Raw genomic sequence first — 20,649 nt, 5'->3', positions numbered from 1 at the left:
CCTTCCTGAATGAGCTACACCCCTCTTTACCAATAGTCCAGTCATGAGACTTATCCCACCACGTCTCTGCTGCCAATTAAGTCAGAATTTAGCTCATATGCTAATATTGCCAGTTCTTCCTGTTTGCTCCCCATATGCCCTGCAGTTGTGTACAGACATTTAAAATGCTGAGCTGATTCCACCCCTGATTTCCCACTTGTTGCTGCTGTGACCCTGTTGTAACTATCTATGTTCCCCCTCCCCGTGTCTTTGCGGAGCTGCCAGGCCAGGGCTGTGTTCAGCTCAGGCCCCTGCACAGTGCCAGGTCTGTCTTGGGCCCATCTAACAGACGACCTTCTCTGGTGCGCAGGTGGTGATGCTGGATGAGCCGACGTCAGGAATGGACCCAGCCTCCCGCAGGGCCACCTGGGACCTCCTCCAGCACCAGAGGAGCAGCCGTACCATCCTGCTGACCACCCACTTCATGGATGAGGCAGACCTGCTTGGAGACCGCATCGCTATCATGGCCCAGGGCGAGCTGCAGTGCTGTGGGTCCTCGCTCTTCCTCAAGCACAAATATGGTATGGAGAGGTCACCTTCTCCCTCGGTCCATCTGCCCAGAGGAAAAGAGAGTTTCAGGCCTCATGGGAGTGCTGCAGGGCCTTTCTGCTGGGGAGGGGAACATTGCAGGGGTGGCTTTAGCCAGGGTCCATGGACGCCACTGCACCCACAGGAATCAGGCCTGGATCAACCAGTGTGCACTTGCACAGGGCCCCCAGCTCAGGTTTGGCCCAGCTTCCCCTCCACGTGACAGGTTTGGCACAGCTGCCTGCCCCTCCATCGTGATAGACGGGATCCCAGCCCGAACCTGAGTGGCACTGCGACCCCGTGTGCCAGGTCGCAGCACTACTCGCTCAGATTTGGTCCAGCTGCCCCATCATCTTGACAGAGGGGGACTGAGGGAGAGAGCTGGCCCAGCGCCATGGGATAGGACCCACCCCAGCAGGGTGAGTGCAGGGTGGGCTCTCTCTCCAGTCTGCCTCCCGTCCTAGTCAGGCCAGGTTTAGGGTTGCAGCACTGGGCTGGAGGCAGGGGTGCTGCTGCAGGTGATAGGTGCCCCCTCGGCGGTCTAGTGTAGAGCACCCATGGGCTCACGAGGCTACGTCCACCCCTGGAGCACTGCTATCAGGCACCTTGGGGAGGGAGAGAATCCAAGGGCGAAGGGGTGGTGGGGCTAACAAGGAAACCCCTGGTCGTTTTGTATTCCTGTTCACTCACTCACCCTGCCTGTTGCCATTCTCTCTCTTTGAGATGTCATCTGCCCATATTCCTCATCATAGGTAAGTTCATGCAAGATAGGTCCATTGGTGGTTATTAGCCAAGATGGTCAGGGACACGACTCATGCTCCACACGTCTCTGAGTGCCAGAAGCTGGGACTGGACGACGGGATGGATCACTCGATAATTGCCCTGCTCTGTTCATTCCCTCTGAAGCACCGGGCACTGACCACTGTCGGAAGAATCTGAGCTAGATGGCCCATTGGTCTGACCCAGTCTGGCCATTCTTATGCTTGTATGTTCTTAGAGAGATTGCAGGCACCGTGAGGCTGGGAGGGTTTTTCACTCCTTCTGGTGCTGGGATCCCTGAGGGTTCCCCTCTAGATCAACACTATCCGCTAGTCCCTGGGGTCACGTCCACCAGCTCCCAGCTGAGGAGGGCAGGTGAGACTTCCTTCAGGTCCTGTCGAGGTGCCACCTGGCATTAGGTTGTAGAGGTCCATGTAATGTGACATTAGGCCGGGCCCTGTTTTCTCCCCAGCAGTGAGAGGCTAGGTATGCCGTGGAAGAAATTTTCTTTGTGACTGGTGCCCTTCTGTACCTGGTCTCCTCCAGGTGCCGGCTACCACATGGTGATGGTGAAGGAGCCATACTGTAACCTCGGAGAGATCTCCCGCCTCATTTGTCAGTACGTGCCCAATGCCAGCCTGGAGAGCAATGCCGGGGCCGAGCTGTCATTCATTCTGCCCACAGAGAGCACACACAGGTAACAGCTGCTCTTGACAATTGTCATAGCTCCCTTCACTGCTGTTTACATGGCTGTGCGCCGAATCCGGTGCCAAGCTGCAGTGCCCAGGTTTTTGGCAGTACTGCCACACACAAGGCCTGCCAGCAATTAGAGACCTAAACTATGCTCCACTGCTCGGTTATCTAGCAAGGTGTAGGAGGAAAGATGGGCCAGTGGTTAGGGCACTAGCCTACAACATGGGAGCCTGGGTCCAAATCTTTGCTCTGCCCCAGACTTCCTATCTGACCTTGGGCAAGTCCCTTAGCCTGGCTGGGCCGCAGTTCCTATCTGTACAATGGGGACAGTAGCTCTGCCCTGCCTCCCAGGGGTGCTGAGGATAGATACATTAAAGACCATGAGTCCCCCACACGCTATGGTGATGGGCACCAGAGAGGTACCTAACATGGACAGAAATCCAGACTAACTGGGCAAACTGTCAGTAGCAAAAGCAAAGCTATCGAGCGAAGGGCTGCTTAGAGGAGCAGAGTTGCCTGGTGGTTAAAGTGCAGGATTATGACCCAGGAGACCTGAGTTATAATGCTGATGATGACTCCCTTTGGGACCCTGGACAAGTTCCTCAGTTGCTCTGCCACAGCATTCCCAAGTGCCAAACAGGGCTTCTCCCTGGATTGGCCAATGGTGTTCCTAGGATGGAGGGTCTCTGGTACACCCCAGCTATTGTATCTAGAGAAGACAGACCAGACTGCCTGACGTGGGGCATACAGGTCGCTCCTCGGTTGCACAGAAGAGAGACTGAGGAAGCAGCTTTGCTGCGTAGCTCTGTGCTCAGTGCAGGAGCCTCGGCCTCCGTTTAGGCAGGGCTAGAGCAGTCTGGTATAGGCACCAGAGTGCTCCTACTGCTGGGGGGAAATCCCTGCTGTTCCCAGGCATGCTGTCGCTAACGGGCAGCGGGGATCGGTTGCTGGAGGGCTGCTTGGATCGTAAGCTCCTTGGGGCAGGGACCGTGTCGTCGCACAGTAGGGCTAGTCGCCATGGGCACTACAGGGATATAAACTGTTAAAACTAATAGTTAATGCTGCTGATTAGCGTTTCCACAGGGGCTTAGTGAAGCTGCAATGAGATGACTGTGCGCTTGGCAAACCACCAGGAGCTTCCATAAAGCTCAGATAAAGACTGAGCTGAAAAGCTGCTCCGGAGCCAAAGCATAACTGAATGCAGGAGCTGCACGATGGAACCCAGGCTCCTTGGCTCATGCCAGCGCTTGGCCAGTGTCTGGACGGTCTCTTTGCCCTTAGCTGTCTTGATTCCCATACAACCCTGTCTACCTGAAATCCCAACGCTGGGTGTCTAGGGCGACACCTGCTGGTGAACTGCTGTTCTACTCCATCTTGCTTCCCATCACCCTCTGCTGGTCCATTAATTGTTTGTCTGATGTCAAGCCACGCAGAGGGAGCTGTCTGCCTGGCATCCTAATGGACGAGTGAGGCTGGCTATTGCCTGGCCTCTGCACAGGGAACCTGGAGAGCCAGCTTCTAGCAAGGGCCAGAATGTAGCTTCTAACTCCATCCCTGTCCTGGCAGGTTTGAGGCGCTGTTCACGGAGCTGGAGCAGAAACGGGAGGAGCTGGGGATTGCTAGCTATGGTGCCTCTGTCACCACTATGGAGGAGGTCTTCCTCAGGTGGGTATCACGTGATGAGCCATTCGGATAGCCAGCGGGGAAGGCTTGCACCCCCACTCACTAAGGGTGGTGTCTCCGAATACGAGCCCCTGTCAGCAATATCCGTTTCAGTGCAGTGACATGATGAGTGAACCCAATCCCCTTCCTTATCCTCTCAGGAAAGGTTTCCAGATCTGAGCCTTGCAGCGGGGCTCTGAGATCAGAATAGCTTGTGGGAGGTGGACATGTAAAACCTGTACTGAGAACAAGGGCACTCTAGGCTCCTCTAAGGAAACAACTGAACCCTCCTGGGGTTCATGCGTCTCTTACATGACTGATCACTGAGATTTAATGTAGCCCTAACTCCTGTCGTTCATAGTCAGTCACAGAAGTCCAGAAGGGACTCGGCTGATCGCCAGTCATTCTGGCAATTACTCCAGCATCCTTGCACTCAATTTTATACATTTTTCACCTCTGTATGAGTCGTCAACTGTGTTTGAACCCCCCCCAGCCCTCAGATCCATAGCACAGACCTCTTCCTCTTCAACTGTAGGTGTCACTGGTGGTAAACCTGAGTGAAGCTGCTGTTTAGGGCACTGTGAAGTTGGATTGGGAGGCTCTCTGGAAATGCCACTTAAGTCAGCACATGATTGGCCAAAGCCGCCTTCTGTCTTCTTAAATTAAAAAAAAAAAAATCCAAGCAGCATTCGCAAGAGCCCCCTGGAGCCCTGAAAGCGCCTGGACCAACATTTCCACGGTATAAAGCCTTTCCACGAACCCTCCTCCTCACAGCTGAACTGGGAATGAATAGCTGAGAGAGGACTATGTGGGGGGATGAGTCGATCAGGCAAAAATCTGAATGAACCTAGGCTGGGAAAAGGCATGTGGACTGGAGTTCAGCTTGTCCGTTTAGAACCCTGCATGGTTATGTGGGCTCAGGCCAATCTGTAGTGCAAGTTGTTAGCACTGACCCATGAGTCTCCTTTGTTTTAATGTAGCAGCATGAAATTCAGTCCCCTGCGTGACTTCCATTGGCTGCTTTTCCTTGTGTTTCAGGGTTGGCAAGCTGGTGGACTCCAGCATGGATATCCAAGCCATCCAACTCCCTGCCCTGCAGTACCAGCATGAGAGGCGGTCCAACGACTGGGCCATGGATGACTCCAGCAGCCTGAGTGGAATGACTGACATGACTGATGATAGTGGGGCTCTGATCACGGAGGATTGCTCCAGTATCAAACTGAACACGGGGGTGAGTGCTCCGTTGGGAATGTCAGGGCATAGGGAAGGCTAGAGAGTGTCTCCACTGGCTTGGTTGGGGTCTGGAGGGAACTGTCGTATTGAGACAAAGACACAAGGTTGGGCAGGTAATATCTTTTATTGGACCAACTTCTGTTGGTGAAAGAGATGTGCTTTCCAGCTACACCGGGCTCCTCTTCAGGTCTGGGAAAGGTAATCTGTGTCACCGCTAAATGCAAGGGGGAACAGGTTGTTAAGCGTAGTAAGGAGTTAACACATGTTGCAGGAGACCATTCAAGATGAAGTGGGCATTTAACAAACACTGCAGTCATAAGGCAAAGCAGGGTTAGTGGGTTACAGGTTGTTGTAATGAGACATACAACCAGTGTCTCTATTGAGCCCATGATTTTTAGTATCTAGCAAAGTTATGAATTTAAGCTCCCAGGTGTGTCTGTCAAAGGTGTGGTGCGGGTTTTCTTGGAGGATGAGGACTGAGAGGCCAGATGTGGAGCGATTGCTTTGTGAAGTGTTCTCCCATGGGTGATGGAGAGTTTTTGTCTTTTATCATTTTTCTGTGTGAGTTCATTCAAGAGCACAGTGATTGGCTGGTTTCACCCGTGTAGCTGTGAGGCAGGTCAGTATCGGATCCCTATTTTACATGTGGGAAAACTGAGGCACAGAGCGGTGAAGTGACTTGCCCAAGGTTACACAATGAGTCAGTGGCCGAATCAGGAATTAAAACCCAGGAGTCCTGATTCTAGTCCCCTTCTCTGACTCTGGATTCCCACTGCTTCTGATTTCAAATGCCCAGAATTGCAATCTGAGCTGTGTCTTGGTCGCTCTCTTTCTGAAACCTCTCTGATTTGACCGGCACTAGTTGCTGTGCCAGGGTTGAGGTGTATAGGAGAAGAGGCAGAATTCCTCCATAGCGAAGTCACTGGATCGTGTGCATCTTAAGCCTTTAATTGGGAAGTACAAGAATTCCTGACTCCTTTTGAGATGTCCTGATCTTACTCTTCTCAATGTTTAACACTGAATATTTCCAGCACTCTAAAGGCGAATTTCCTCTCTCTGGCATCTTTCCTCTGCTAGATGGATTTTGTGCATTAAATGAGGGAATAGCCACTGCAACCCTTTTAAAAGTACATTAGATCTAGAGGAGAGACAATGTCTGTTATTGGACCAGCTGCTGTTGGGTAGAAGGGACGAGCTCTCTTGGGCGCCCCCAATACGGCTACAACAGCACTGCAAATGTTATGTTTAAAGGGTCACTTTCAATTGAAAGAGGTGCAAATTATCTAGTATTTTCCCTGCCGTTGTCCCAAGTAGCACGCCTGTGCCTAGCACTGAAGGAGATTAGTAGACACAATCTTTCTCTTGCTTTGTGTAGCTGCAGCAGCACCCTGTATGCAGCCTGTGTGTGTCCATATTCTCTTACTGCTCTCTGTGTGTATTTCACTAAGCCACAGGGGAGGAGAGAAAAAAGTAAGACAAGGTGGTTGTAAAACCACAAAAACTGGCTGGGGCCTTGGGGGCAGGGGTCTGGAGCTTCTCTTCTGAAAACAGATCGGATCTCAAGCTGACAGTGGCCTGTTCATTAGTTGCAGATTGTTGACCTTGCCATCAGAAGTCAAGTTGTTAACCCACCATAATTTCCTTACAGGCTTTGCTGGAAGCCAGCATCGCTAGTGGGAGCTCTGATGTTAGTCCAGTTAGCATGGTCTGGGTCAGGAAGGGCCCAGCAGGGATGGGTTTTAGCATGCTTGTCCTGCTGGGCTGTCTGCTGGTGTCAAATTAAAACCTCCCCTCCCCTCTCTCCCATCTCAGTTCTACCTATGCTGCCAGCAGTTCTATGCCATGTTCATGAAGAGGGCAGTGTACAGCTGGCGCAACTGGAAGATGGTGGCAGCGCAGTTCCTGGTGCCTCTGATTTTTACAGCCCTTGCTCTGGTTGTTGCCAAGACCTTCCCCGGGCCGAGAGATTCCGCGCTGCTCAGGCTGACGCTGGACCCGTATGGCAAGACTGTCGTGCCTTTCTCTGTCTCCGAGGCATCCAGGATCTCCCAGAGGCTGGCAGAACAGTATGCAGTGCTGCTGGATGCTCAGGGCCAAGTGCCCCTGGAGGTGCTAGGTAGGTCAGGCCAGGGACAGGGCTGTTACTCTGGAGGGGTCATACAGTGTCAGGCCATATGTATAAGAGCTGCTGGTTGCCTGCTCCAAAGATCGTGAGTAGCTAGAATAACTGAGTAGAATCAATGTGATGCAGCCAACAGACACCGGGGAAGTCCGATTCCAGCCTCACTGTATCCTGAATGGCCTGGGTAATGCAGTACATAGGTTATTTCTGATCCCATCCTGTTAGACCATTTCGCTAAGCAGGCATGCTAAAGACAGAGCTCCACCTTAACCTCCCAATTTTCACCTGCCTTTCAACCTGGGCACTTCTGATAGCTAATTCTTTTTATGGAAGGTGACAAAAGATTTCGCCACTAGCTCAGAACTCAGTTCTGGCCTCAGTATTCACTGGCTTTATGTTCTTAATATAAGGTGTGCATATTAATGCTCATTAAATGTATCCACGTCTGCATATAGCCTGCTTATTTTCTCCATATTATTTCTCAAGGTAGGCTATGTTGGCTCTTAGCTAGCCTCTGCAGTCTGTAAGACAAGTAGATGTTTGTTTGCAGATGCATAAATGTTTCCTCATGTAGATGAGAACAGGGGGTTAAACTTAGTTCAGCTTTCCCAGACTCTGCGTGCTTGTTTACTTAATTTAAAAATGTATTCGCTTTAAAACACAAGTGCATCTCGCTTCTAAACGAGGAAATCTGGATTTATAGGAAGGCTTGGAATTGCTGTACAGGCTGTCCCATAAACAGCTCTTTGAATAACCCTTCCCCAAATTTGTTAGGTTTGGCCCTCGTGGGCCTGTCTGTATCTCTCTGACACGCTTGCACTATTGGTAGACTTCTATTTCTTCTGTTACATTAAATAACCCGGAGGTTCATCCCTTAGCAAGAACTCTGGATGGCGTGATCCTCTTTTGACTTAGCTCGACATAGAAGTACTAGCAGAATCTATGCTCCCTTCAAAGGGCATTTCAGTTTTATATTAAGCAAGCAGCCTATCACTGATCAGATCAATCAGTTGCCTGTTGTGTGTGTCCTATCCAAGCCCTGGGGATTTGCAGAGCCATGCAGTATGTTCTGAGTTTTGCCTGAATTAAAAAACCACCAACACAAACCTAAGACTCACCCGCCTCTGTAGCATGCGATTTCTTTCAGTGAGGAGCATGCCAAGCCTTGCATCTAATTCCCCGGTTGGGCTGTATTAGAGCTGGACTCTGAGGTGTGGAGCCTCCCCTGCTCCCGTGGACTTCTGGTGGAGTGTGGTTACTCTTATGCTCGGGCCCTGGTGTGCATTGCGTGGGTATGAGCTGGGGTCCGTTTGTAATGGCGAAGTGGGTGTGCTTGGCACAGGTGACCTGGATGAGTACCTGATCTCCCGAGCGGCGGAGGAGGGCGGAACTTTCAACGAACGCTACATCGCAGCTGCTTCCTTCGAAGAGGTCAAAAACCGCACGGTGGTCACGGCACTGTTCAACAACCAGGCGTATCATGCCTCCGCCACTGCACTGATGCTGGCAGACAACGCCCTGTTCCGGCTGCTGGCTGGACCCAATGCTTCCATCACTGTCACCAACTATCCCCAGCCCCGGAACATCACAGAGACAGCGAAGGACCAGCTCATGGAGTACATCCAGCTTCCTTACTACTTGCTTTCATGCCAGGGGTTAGGGGCCTAGATCGGCAGCTGGAGTGAATAGGCCTAGTTCCATCCAGCCACGCTAACTTGCACCAGCTGAGGGTCCCGTGCAGACTGGACAAAACTGGGAGTATTATCTCAGGCAAGAGCACAGGCCTGGGAGTCAGGGGATCAGGGCACTGTTTCCAGTTGTGCTACAGGCTTGCTGCGTGACCTCGCCCAAGGTCATGTAAACCCAAATTGCCAAAAGTGGGTGTCTCAGTGGCTGAGTCTGTCTCTAGATACCTAGAGCCTGGTTTTCGGAGGCGCTAAGGGCCCGGGATTCCAGCTATGGTCATGGAGCTGATGAACACCTCGGGAAGTCAGGCTGTAGGTGTCTAAAGGCAGGTACTTGACAGTGGAGATGCCCACTTTCAGCCACGTTGTACCACGTTTGTCTGTGCCTTGACTCCCCTCTCTTCCCAGAGGATCATGCTGCTGATCCCACAAGGGAGGGTTAGGGTTAGTTGATGATTGCCAGGTGCTCTGAGAGTCTTGGGTAGAGGCGCTGGGTTACCACTGTAGTGCTCGTTCGTTTTTATTTCACTTACATCTTGGGCGTGGGTTTGGCTCCCTTGAGCTGAGCCTGGGGCGGACAGGGGCTGCTCGAGCTCTGCTGGCACCTCGGTACACCATGCTCTTCCAGCCCATGGCTCCTCTCCACAGGCAAGGCAGCCTGCCATTGGTGCTGAATTGTGTGATGGGTAAAGGTCCAGCCAGGGGTGAACTGCTGCGGCCCAATCCTGAGTAGTGCAGAGTGCCTGCAGGTCTTACTGAAGTCTATGGGAGTTGCAGCACCGCTCAGGATTTGCCCTTTGGTGCAGCAAATGCTGAACACATTGCAGAGCAGACGTTGCACTAGGAACGTCTCCCCGAGCTGCCCATCTGCTCTCCAGGCTGGAGCACTGGGCTCAGAGCTGCCTAGAGTGACTGGGAGGGAGCCCAGGGGTGGGTCTGGAAGATGGTCAGGATCCCATCTGGCATTAGGAGAATCCATGCTGGGGGAGGGGATAGCAATAGGCCATACAGCCGCAGTAGCTCAAGCTTGGTCTGTGTGCAGCCACGGCGTAGTCTGCAGCACGAGTTAAAATGCTCGGTATTGCTCTGGTGGGATTTTCCCCCTGCTAACCAGTTGCTTTAATGTTCCCTTAGAGGCCAGACTGGGTTCGCCATTGCTATCAACTTGCTCTATGGGATGGCTTCCTTGTCCAGCACCTTCGCGCTCCTGCTGGTCAGCGAGAGAGCCATCAAGGCCAAGCACGTGCAGTTTGTCAGCGGGGTTTACGTGGCCAATTTTTGGCTCTCAGCCCTGCTTTGGGACCTCATCAACTTCCTCATTCCCTGTGCGCTGATGCTGGTGAGTCACCACTGACACATCCCTGGTTTAGAACCATAGTAATGTAGAACTGGCAGGGACCTCGAGAGGTCATCTAGTCCAGGGGTCTCAAACACGCGGCCCGCAAGCTCCGCGCACCCCCCCACCCACCCGTGGGATTGCCTCCTGATGCTGCAAGTGCCGCGCTGCTCTCTGAAGCAGCCGGCAGCACGCCCCTTTGGGCTCAGGGGAGGGGGAAGGAGGCAGAGGGCTCCGGCATTGCCTCCTGCCAGGCACCGCCCCCCACAGCTCCCATTGGCCGGAAACAGGGAACCGCGGCCAATAGGAGCTTCGTGGGAGGTACCTAGAAGAGCGGCTCGCCGCACAAGCAGGGAAGCCTGAGCCCCTCCCCCAGGGGCTGCAGGGACACGGTTCCAGCTGCTTCCTGGAACGGAGCAGCATGGAGCCGGGGCCAAGGCAGGCAGGGAGCCTGCCCTGGCCCCAGTGAGCGCCGCTGCCACCCCGGAGCCGCTCTAAGTAAGCGGCACCAGGCTGGAGCTCACACCCTGAACCCCTCCTGCACCCCCCACTCCCTGCCCTGAGCCCCCGCCGCATCCCGCACCCCTCCTGCACTCCCTGCCCTGAGCCACCTGCTGCACCCTGCACCCCGACCCCCTGCCGCACCCCTCTTGTACCCCACACACCAACTCCCTGCCCTGAGCACCCTGGACACCTCCTGCACCTCAACTCCCTGCCCTCGGCCCCCGCTGCACCCTGCACCCTTTCTGCACCCCCTGGGGGCAGCGTTGGGGTGGGGACTTCAGGGAAGGGATTGGAATGGGGCTGGGAAGAGGTGGGGCAGGGGCGGGGCCTAATTGGAAGGGGTGGAGTGGGGGCGGGGCCAGAGGCAGCGGGGGGGGGGGGAGAAGGGTTCAGTGATGCGGCCCTCGGGCCAATGCACTAGTCCTCATGCGGCCCTCGGGGTCATCTGAGTTTGAGACCCCGATCTAGTCCATCCCCCTGCACTGTGGCAGGACCAAGTAAACCTAGACCAGCTCTGACATGTGTTCATCCAGCTGCTCTTAAAAACCTCCCATGATGGGAATTCCACAACCTCCCTTAGAAGCTTATTCCAGAGCTTAACTCCCCTTGTAGTCAGAAAGTTTTTTCCTAATAGCTAACCTAAATCTCCTGGGCTGCAGATTAAGCCCACTGGTTCTTCTACCTTCAGAGGAGTGGAGAACAATTGATCACCTTCCTCTTTATAACACTCCTTAATAGATTTGAAGACTTATCAGGTCCCCCGCTCCTCCCCCCCAGTCTTTTTTTTCCTCTCAAGACAAAATGTGCCCAGGTTAACTTTTCCTCACAGGTCAGGGTTTCTAAACCTTTTATCATTGCTCTCCTCTGGACTCTCTCCAGGTTGTCCCCATATTTCCTAAAGTGTGGTGCCCAGAACTGGACACAGAACTCCAGCTGAGGCCTCACCAGTGCCACACAGAGCGGGACCATTACCTCCTGTGTCATACATACAACACTCCTGTTAAGGCTCCCCAGAATATTAACCTTTTTCACACCTACATCACGTTGTTGACTCGCATTCAATTTGTGATCCACTCTAACCCCCAGATCCTTTCCAGAAGTGCTGCTGCCTAACCAGTTATTCCCCATTTTGTAGTTGTGCATTTGATTGTTCCTTCATAAGTGAAGTACTTTGCACTTGTCTTTATTGAATTTCATCTTGTTGATTTCAGACTAATTCTGCAGTTGTCAAGGTCATTTTGAATTCTAATCCTGGCCTCCAAAGGGCTAGCATCCTCTCCACTCCATTATCCAAACCATTAATGAAAATATTGAATAGTACCAGACCCACGATTGATCCCTGTGATACCCCACTAGCAACACACTCCCAGTTTGACAGCGAACCATTGATAACTACTCTTTTTGAGTACAGTCTTTCAACCTCTTGTGCACGTATCTTATATCAATTTCATGTATGCCACATTTCCCTAATTTGCTTATGAGAATGTCATGTGGGACTGTGTCAAAAGCCTAACTAAAATCAAGATATATCATGTCTACTGCTTCTCTTCCCCCCCCCCCCCCCCCCCCTACACTGGGCCAGTAACTTTGTCAACTCCTATCCATCTCCTATCCTCAGGGCCCATCTTATTACAGTAACTGTCTCTAGGCAAAGCAGGGCTGAAGATGGCTCCCGAATGGCCAGAAGCTGTAGGAGGTGCTGATGTGGCCAATCCAGTTGGGCTGTACCACGTAGCTCAGTGGCATGGCATGGGCAGCCCTCCATTTGCCATAGACTCCTTGAGCCTCTTCATGAGTGATGCGAACTGGTGGTTTGCATGAACTGGTGATGAGACCTGGATCCACTGGCCTGATGTGCCTCAGCCTGCCTTTGTGACCTTGGGCAAGTTACTGATCTGCCCTGTCACTCAGTTCCCCATCTGCAAAATGGGGATAATATTTCCCTGTCTCTCCAGGGGTTGAGGATAAATTCACTGATGTTTCCGAGATGCTCAGATGTGTATATGGTGCCCAGTGTTGTAGTCTGGGGATAGATAGAATGGGACCGTCCCAGCTGGATCCGTTATTGTCTCGATTACTCTAAAGGACCAAAAGGGAAAACTGCAACTCTGGCCTACAGTAATCCTGCTGGAAAGACTGGTGGTGGTGGTGGTGGTGAAGTGTAAAGAGTGTTGCTTTACTCCCGGTGTCTTGATCTTTGGCTCCTTCTAGACGGAGAATGTTGTCGTACCCTGGTGGGAGCTGGTGGGGTTGTGCACAGCTGGGGGCTCCATGAGACAGCTGACTCTGCCCAGGCCCCGGAGGGAGCTGGCAGTGTGTGTGAAGAGTTAGCTAACAGCTTAACAATGCTGCTGTCTGGCCTGTTCAGATGGAGGCTCTATGGGCTGTGATCTAGAACAGCTCACTCCTCGTGTTGGTTTTCCTCTCGATGTCGTCTCTAAGGTGATATTCCAAGCCTTCGACGTGAAAGCTTTCACCCAGGACAGCCACCTCGTCGATGTGATGCTGATCTTCCTGCTCTACGGCTGGGCCATCATCCCCCTCATGTACCTGCTCAGCTTCTTCTTTTCAGTGGCAGCTACGGCCTACACGCGCCTCACCATCTTCAACATCTTCTCGGGCACAGCCACCTTCCTCGCAGTCACGATCATGAGCATTCCAGGTAAAGGGGCTGCCCTCTGCCCTCCTGACAGAATCCCCATCCCCCACCCCCGGTATCTCATAAAGACGCTGGTATGATTTGTCCTCCAGTGGAAAGAGGTTTTCCTTAGTTCCTTTGCTGGGGGAATCCTACAGCGCTAATTGCTAGCAGGGAGATCTCTGCAGATTCATTCCTCCTGCCATGCGCTGCAGTGCCAATTCATTTTCCCTCCTAGCTTTGTAAACTCTGAAGTCTTGGCGCTGTGTTTTCTTGGCAAGACAGCAGGTTCCATCATTGAAGTCCGCCCAGCTGATCTTGTTTCTCTTTCAGAGCTGGGCCTCGTGGACCTGTCCAGAACCCTGGATAAAATCTTCTTGATTTTGCCCAACTACTGCTTGGGCCAGTGCATCAGTGACTTCTACCAGAACTATGAGTTCATTCAGTTTTGCACCTCTTCCGTCGAAGCCATCATTATCTGCAAAGCGTTCAGTGAGTGTCCCAGTCACTCCCTGCTCAGCTCGCCAGCCCATGACTGTCCAGCAGCCCTATGCACCTTGCAGTAAGATGGCATGAGCTGGTGTCCATAGCAGACTTTTCTGAGAGGTGTTGGGAGTTAGGGGGAGAGAAAGGAACATTGCTGACATTCAAGGGAACTTGAATTACAAATGCTGCTCATCCCTCTGTATCATTTGGTGCTATTGAGTGCCTTCATTGTGCAGTTGTATTCCTGAGGCTCGGCTCCCTCTGGGTAAACCAGTGCAAATTGACTGGTGGAATTATATTTATTGACTTAGCATTTGGGCTCCTGGGGAGCTGGAGAGCAAATTAGAACCTTCATGGTCATCCAGAGCCATGGTATTGATGGGCCAGGCTCAAGGGGGACAGAAGAGTTCAGGGGAGGAGCTTGGAGAGAGGTGAAAAATACTTGAAAGCTTACTGGTGTCTTTGATCCCTGATGTGTAAATGCACAGCAAGGGTGAATCCCTGTCTCCCTGTTTCTCTGGGCCTGGCAGGCCTGGCTTCTGCAGTTAGTGTTCCTTCAGGACACTTTAGCGTGGGAAATCTGTGTGTAGCAAAGCGAGACTCACCGGTGTGGCGCTTCCTGCTGGTAGTCCTGGGAATTAGCTTGATTCCAGCTTGGAGCGCTCTCTGTTGGCCGGTGGCTCACCTGCCTCAGGCCCCAGTGTCTCTCCCGGACCCCGGTGCCCCTTATCCTGGGGTTCTGCCCAAGCAGTAGCCCCACTCTCTGGGCCTCCCCTACCAGGGGAACCCCCAACCCACTACACCCACCTTGCCTCAGTGGCTATTGCTAGTCGTCATCTAGCCCCCGCTCACTGGGGCAGACTGCAATCTGTAATGGCCACTCATCACTGGCAATGGGGTAGGACCAGCTGCCTCTTCCTATCCCCGGGCTGCACCTCTGCAGCCCCAGTACCTCTGTAGGCCTTCACCAAGGCCTGCAGCCTGGGGGTTTACCAGGCTGGAGCTCCCCAGCATCTCTTGCCCTTTTCCCCAGCACTCCTCTGCTTCAGGTACCTTGCTCCCAGGCAGCTAGCCCTTCCTACTCCAGTGAGTGAGACTCCTCCAGCTACCGGCCCCCAGCCCTCTTATCAGGGCCAGCTGGGCCCTGATTGGGCGTGGGCCCAGCTGTGGCTGCTTCCTCAATCAGCCTCTCCACAGTGGTTCCAGCACCTCGGGGTTCCACTCCTGCCCTTGGACGGTGGAGCTGAGAAGTCTGTTTGGAAAGCAAGAAACGAGGAGATGGTTAAAGGCTAATGGGGAGGGCGAAGGGCACAGTGGGGTTGGGGCATTAGCCTTTTACCTTGGAGGAACTAGGTTAAAGTCTGGACAAAGAATGAAGAATCCAGTGGTCTTTGTGAGGGTCTTCATGGGCATCTTTCTGCATCACCAGCTCCTTGCCAGTTTGCATTCTCTGACGGGGTGCGGCACGGAGGAGGGGAACTGGCCGAACTGTGCGGGGGAATCCCCAGCTAGGGTGCGGCAGGTTGGGGGGGGGGGGGGGGGACACTGGCCGAGCTGAGCGGGCAGGTTGGGGGGGGGAGGGGCACTGGCCGAGCTGGGCGGGGAAGTAGCTCCATTCCCTCTGAAAACATAAAAGGGTGAATCTTCCCCTCCCACCAAAGAGCCGAATGACCCACCTCTGATTTCCCCCCCCCCCCCCCCCCACCTTCCAGATATCAGTTACCAGATGAATTACTTCTCATGGGAGACTCCAGGGATCGGGCAATATCTGACCTCCATGAGTGTCCAGGGCACCGCCTTCCTCCTTCTTCTCTTCCTCATTGAAACTAACCTCCTCTGGAGACTGAGGACCTTAGTCTGCGGCATCTGTAGGAGGCGGAAATGGGTGAGCTGCTGACTGCACGTTGTAGTTCCAGGCCTCCTCTACCCCCACCTTCGTTCTTCATGGTCTGTGCCCTTTTCTTGGCTCGTACCAGCAACTGCCCTGCTCATGGCCCCCTCTGTCAGGTTTGACATGTGCCCCTGGGCACGAGCGTGTGCAGCAGGAAGTCTGCCAGGCCCAGCATTGCAGGGGGTGTCTGTGTGCTTGGGGTCCTGTAGAGACTCCCCGTGTCGTCAGGATTGGCTCCGCTGATGTCAGGGAAGTGACACTGGTGTAAAAGGGAATTGGGCCTGTTGGCTCTTGGGGTGAATATGTGGAGATATACCTATCTCATAGAACTGGAAGGGACCCTGAAAGGTCATTGAGTCCAGCTCCCTGCCTTCACTAGCAGGACCAAGTACTGATTTTGCCCCAGATCCCTAAGTGGCCCCCTCAAGGATTAAACTTACAGTCCTAGGTTTAGCAGGCCAATGTTCAAACCACTGAGCTATCCCTGGAGATGGGCCCAAAGCGCTCAGTTCAGATCTGGTCCCGATTGTCCCCGAGCGTTTGGGACCATTGGGATTGGGGGATGTGTGTTCGGTTCAGGGGCATTTGCATCAGGCTGGGGTAAGGAAAGCCCCCCCCAGAGCATGAGTTAGCAAGTCCAAATCTCAACGGAGCACGAGGCCTGTGAGAGGTGTGGTCATTGTGTTGGAGCCCCAAACTACCTGCTCTTTGCTCTAAATCCCATCTTCTTGCTGACTAAGAGCAGGGGTAATCGGGGGCACTAAACTGCTCACAGCACTGGTCCATCTGTCCGTCCGCTGAGCATGGGGGTTTCTCCTCCCCCTCCCTCCTTCCCCACCCCGATCAGGGCTGTGTCAGGTGGGGGCAGAGCAGAGAATTGTTCCTAGAGTCAACTGGGCAGAAGAGTCAACCAAGGGCGGGGGGTTGGATCAATCCTCAGGTTGGCTGGGTGGGAGGGTACATCCAGGGTGTATCGGAACATTGCATTTCTCCATGTTGGTGGCTTGCCCTCGGTCAGCCCGCCTGCCCCTGCCAATAACTCCCTCTGGTTCTACTGGCATAGGCAATGCTGCTGAACAGGATGCCCGTGCTGCCGGAAGACCGGGACGTGGCAGATGAGAGGAAGAAAGTTTTGGAGTCCCCGCCAGAGCTGCTGTCATCGCTGAGCAGCCCGCTGGTCATCAAAGAGCTCACTAAGGTGAGCTGGAGCCCAGGCACCTCGCAGATCTGATCCCTACAGGGCTCCCGGGTTAAAGGGGATGCACACGGATGGTTTGTGCCACTGCAGCTTAGCAGGGGTGTTGCGGGGCTGGATTTCAAGGTGCTCTAGCAAAGCCATGCAGGGGAACGTTTGCACAGCCTCTGGACTGTGCGTTTGCACAGCAGCAAAATCAGGCCTTCCGTCTGCAAGCACCCCCAGCAACTTGGTGCAAATCCCAAGTTCCACAAGGCCACCTTCACCCTGGTGAGTGGCGGTGCTGACTGGGGTGGAAGAGTGCAGCTGTTAGTCCTTGGAGCATCCTGTTGGCACGTCCATGGGGAGGAATTGACACCACAGTGCCCAAGGAAAGCCCTGGGCTTCGGTGGATGTGAAGGGATGCGCCCATGCTTGCCATTTCCCTGGGTGCTTGGATAAATGCCTGTCAGGAATGGTCTAAATAATACTTAGTCCTGACACGAATGCAGGGGCCTGGACTAGATAACCTCTCGAGGTCCCTTCCAGTCCTGTGATTCTATGATACTGAGCACTGCATGCTAAGGCCCTGCGCGCTGGCTGCCATGAGACGGGGTCCTGAGCCCCATTGCTGCTCACACGCAGGATGCCAAATGCCCACGTTATGGTCAGCTTCCCTTGTCACACTGGGCACAGCTGTGGTGGGCAGGGACCCCCTGCTGCCATGGGGTAGGAGGTGGGGATCTAATTCCGTGTTCCCAGCTCTGTGTCAGGTCAGGGGCTTGGATTTCATTTGTCTCAAGGCTCTTGGGGTCCCCTTCTGAGCCCTGACCCTGAGCATCCCCTGCGGAGCCCAGCGCCCAGTCGGGAAGCAGCAGTAGTGCATCTGTGGCAGACAGAAGCAGCCCAGCCTCCCTGTGACCGAGTGCTCTGTATTCTTCCAGGTGTATAACAGCAGTGAGTCCCTGCTAGCTGTGGACAGAATCTCCCTGGCGGTCAACAAAGGGGAGTGCTTCGGCCTGCTGGGCTTCAATGGAGCCGGCAAAACCACCACCTTCAAAATGCTGACGGGCGACGAGAGCATCACCTCGGGGGATGCCTACGTGGATGGCCACAGCATTCTGGCCAACATCAAAAAGGTACCGAACCCCAGCGAGCGAAGGGGCGAGGCTGGGGTTCTGCTGCCACCCATGGCGGGCACTGCTGGAGGGGCAGGGTGGGGAGAAGTCTTGCTTCAGCACCCTGTGTTTGATTCTCAAAGTGCATGATGCTGCTTCTGGCTGCGTGCGTGTGGTTAGTGGCTGTTTGCCTTGTAAGTGGAAGGGCCGAAGCAGGACTTGGGGGTGCTGTGCTGTAGGCTGATGTAATAATGATCCCAAGGTGCTGCTTTCATGTCCAGCCAGCCTGCTCCACTGAGTGAAATCTGGTTACTTGGCACGCTGGTCCCCTCTGCTGTAAAGGCAGAGATCAAATAAGTTTAACACGTGGATAACTTCAATCACTATTTGAATCATGCCATGCACAGTACTCAAAGTGCGTTAAGCTACCCAGCATGACATGGGCTGCTAAAAACAAGCATGCAAATTAGGGCTTGTCATGAAGACTTAGTGCATGGCAAGCCAAGGTGTAAATTGACAGCGCACTAACTGGCCAGGTGGACAAAAGTTCCGTGGTGCATTCTGACTACAGTAACTTATCCCTGCTGGCAATCACAGCTGTTCCCAGCCTTTGGAGAGAAACAAAGCGCAGATGCTGGCCTGCCTAGGCAGTCGGGCTTGCTGGGGATATCGCTGCAGAGGTCGGAACTGTGCAGCCTAGGAAAACCCCAGTCCAGCAGGAGAGAGACGTAGATCACTGCCCAAGAGAGGTGATGGCTGAGAAGCCAGGAGCCTAGAGCAGGTGCCCTTGGTGGACCACGGTGGGAATATCCATGCCGTTGGTCTGCACCATGACAGATCTGGTGGCAGGCAGCGTGTGGGATCTATAATGTTGTGAATTACCAGCAGTTACAAGTTCTCACACAGCTCATTTATTCTTAAGGTGAGAGTCAAACAATAGAAACCTACACGCCTGCTAATGATCTCACCAGGGATCACCCTGTCTCCAGCAGGGCTCTGGCAGGAGTCAGCCTTTCACACCCGTCCGGAGGGTTTTCTGGGACTACAAGTTCATAACAGCCTTAGCTCTGACACAGAACAGTCACCTGGTCAGGTCATTTATTTCTTTACACATTTCTGGCCTTTGATGTCCAGTCTGTGGGAACAGGGGATCAGCAGGCAAAGGCCTTCAGGGTGGAGCTCCCAAAGGCTACGTTCTGGCATAACCAGAGGTGAGGAATTTGCATTCCCCTCCCCCTAAACATTTCCCAGGAAATCCACGTCAAAAGTCCATTCTCCTCTGGCATGTTGTTCAGTGTAGTCCTCATATCCTCCAATCAGGCCTTACATCCCATCTCCCCCTCGAGGGTGCAGACAATCTCAGCCCACAATAATCAATAAACTGCATTTAGTGCAGTCGATGCCAAAGTTACTTAAACTTAATTCAGCGAGGTTTTTCAAGGCTACTGCAGGAAATTGCCATATCTGTCACAATTTCTGTTTAAAAGACCCGTTGGTACTCAATGGAGTTGTAAGGCAACGCATTTAATAAACCTAGTTACAGGAAATGTTTCACATAATGCATAATTAGCTGGTGGAACCCATTGCCACACAATGAGATTTTAGCATGATTCAAACAAGTATTAGACCTTTTATGGCTAATGAGAACATCTGCAGTTAGATTCGAGAGGGTTAAAATTATTCAGAAGGGATTGAAGCTCCGATACCTTATGGAATAAAGTAGCTACTAACTGATGGGGAATTGGTGAGAAACACCCCTATGGATAGGCTGTTCCATCATGTTTCTTTACCTTCCTCTGAAGTAGCTGGTGCTGACCACTATGAGACCGATACTGGACCTGTAGTCCCTAAATGGGATGAGCTGGCCTTTGTCTGTCCATCTTGGTTGGCTTTCAGGAAACTAATGATGTCAGCCAAAGCCGCAGTGTTTCCCTCGTTCACTAAGCATCTGGTAGCCATGCAGAGAATCCTGAGAATGGGCCATGATCATTTAGGTTCTGACACATCGGTGGGTGGATGCCAATACATGGTACTGCTGCTCCAGGCATGTTAACAAGTCCTTCCCCAAGACAATCCGCCTTGACATTGGGGATTGGTTTTGAGGGCTCTCCTCGAATCCTGACCAAGTTCCAACATAATTTTCTGTGTCTGTCCCTTTCCTCGCATTAGTTTGTTCTTCTCCCTGTCTCTCTAACCCCTGGCAGGCCCTCTTTGGGAAGCGACAGACACAAGGAAGCACAACGCCCTCTGCACAGACAATGAATCTGCAGGGCCGGCTGCGGAATAAAACTGGCTAGGAGCTTGTGATCTTGTTCTTGTCACGCTGAAGCGGGCCGTAGCTAGGTGTTCATGTCCCTGGGCTCTGGTCTGCAGATGGTGTTGATTTGGGAGAGGGAACACAGAGTTAAGACCCGGAAAGCTACCCACCAGAAACTAATGCAGGGGATCAGGCCATAGGAGTCTGGCGCAAATATCACTCTTGCTAGCGAGGATTTGGAGAGCAAGATACCAGATGCTCTGTACAGAGAATAACTTTGTGTGGTGCTCACTTGAGCTCTCTGAATGACCAATTTCTCCTCTTGCTTATTGCCAGGCAGTACATAGAGTGTAGCTTTCTTTCCTGGTAGCCACAGCCAGCTGAATTGAGCCACCCGAAGGGGATCTGAATAGGGTAGTATGGTGTTGTCAGACTAGCAGCTCAGGAAGCTTGTGTAGGAATCGGCAAGCACGGTTAGCTAGCCATCCCTACGTAGCTAGCAGCTCTGGGGCTTCTCATGGCTC

General features: G+C 53.1%; 1 protein-coding gene across 1 annotated transcript in view; it reads left to right on the top strand.

Annotated features, from left to right (window-relative positions):
- Positions 1–20,649, top strand: part of ABCA3 (ATP binding cassette subfamily A member 3) — a 58,222-nt gene that overhangs the window by 33,648 nt on the left and 3,925 nt on the right. The window contains exons 14-25 of the mRNA XM_065411892.1: positions 350–560; positions 1,873–2,023; positions 3,586–3,684; positions 4,720–4,912; positions 6,727–7,030; positions 8,379–8,652; positions 9,856–10,060; positions 13,004–13,223; positions 13,533–13,691; positions 15,398–15,570; positions 16,640–16,774; positions 17,695–17,889. Coding sequence (XP_065267964.1) covers positions 350–560; positions 1,873–2,023; positions 3,586–3,684; positions 4,720–4,912; positions 6,727–7,030; positions 8,379–8,652; positions 9,856–10,060; positions 13,004–13,223; positions 13,533–13,691; positions 15,398–15,570; positions 16,640–16,774; positions 17,695–17,889 — 2,319 coding nt within the window. The remainder of the gene's footprint in view (positions 1–349; positions 561–1,872; positions 2,024–3,585; positions 3,685–4,719; positions 4,913–6,726; positions 7,031–8,378; positions 8,653–9,855; positions 10,061–13,003; positions 13,224–13,532; positions 13,692–15,397; positions 15,571–16,639; positions 16,775–17,694; positions 17,890–20,649) is intronic.

The sequence above is a fragment of the Emys orbicularis genome, chromosome 10, assembly GCF_028017835.1.
Source record: "Emys orbicularis isolate rEmyOrb1 chromosome 10, rEmyOrb1.hap1, whole genome shotgun sequence".
In the NCBI taxonomy this organism is placed as follows: domain Eukaryota; kingdom Metazoa; phylum Chordata; order Testudines; family Emydidae; genus Emys; species Emys orbicularis.
The sequence above is the reverse complement of the archived record's forward strand: the minus strand, read 5'-3'. Positions and strand labels throughout refer to the sequence as shown.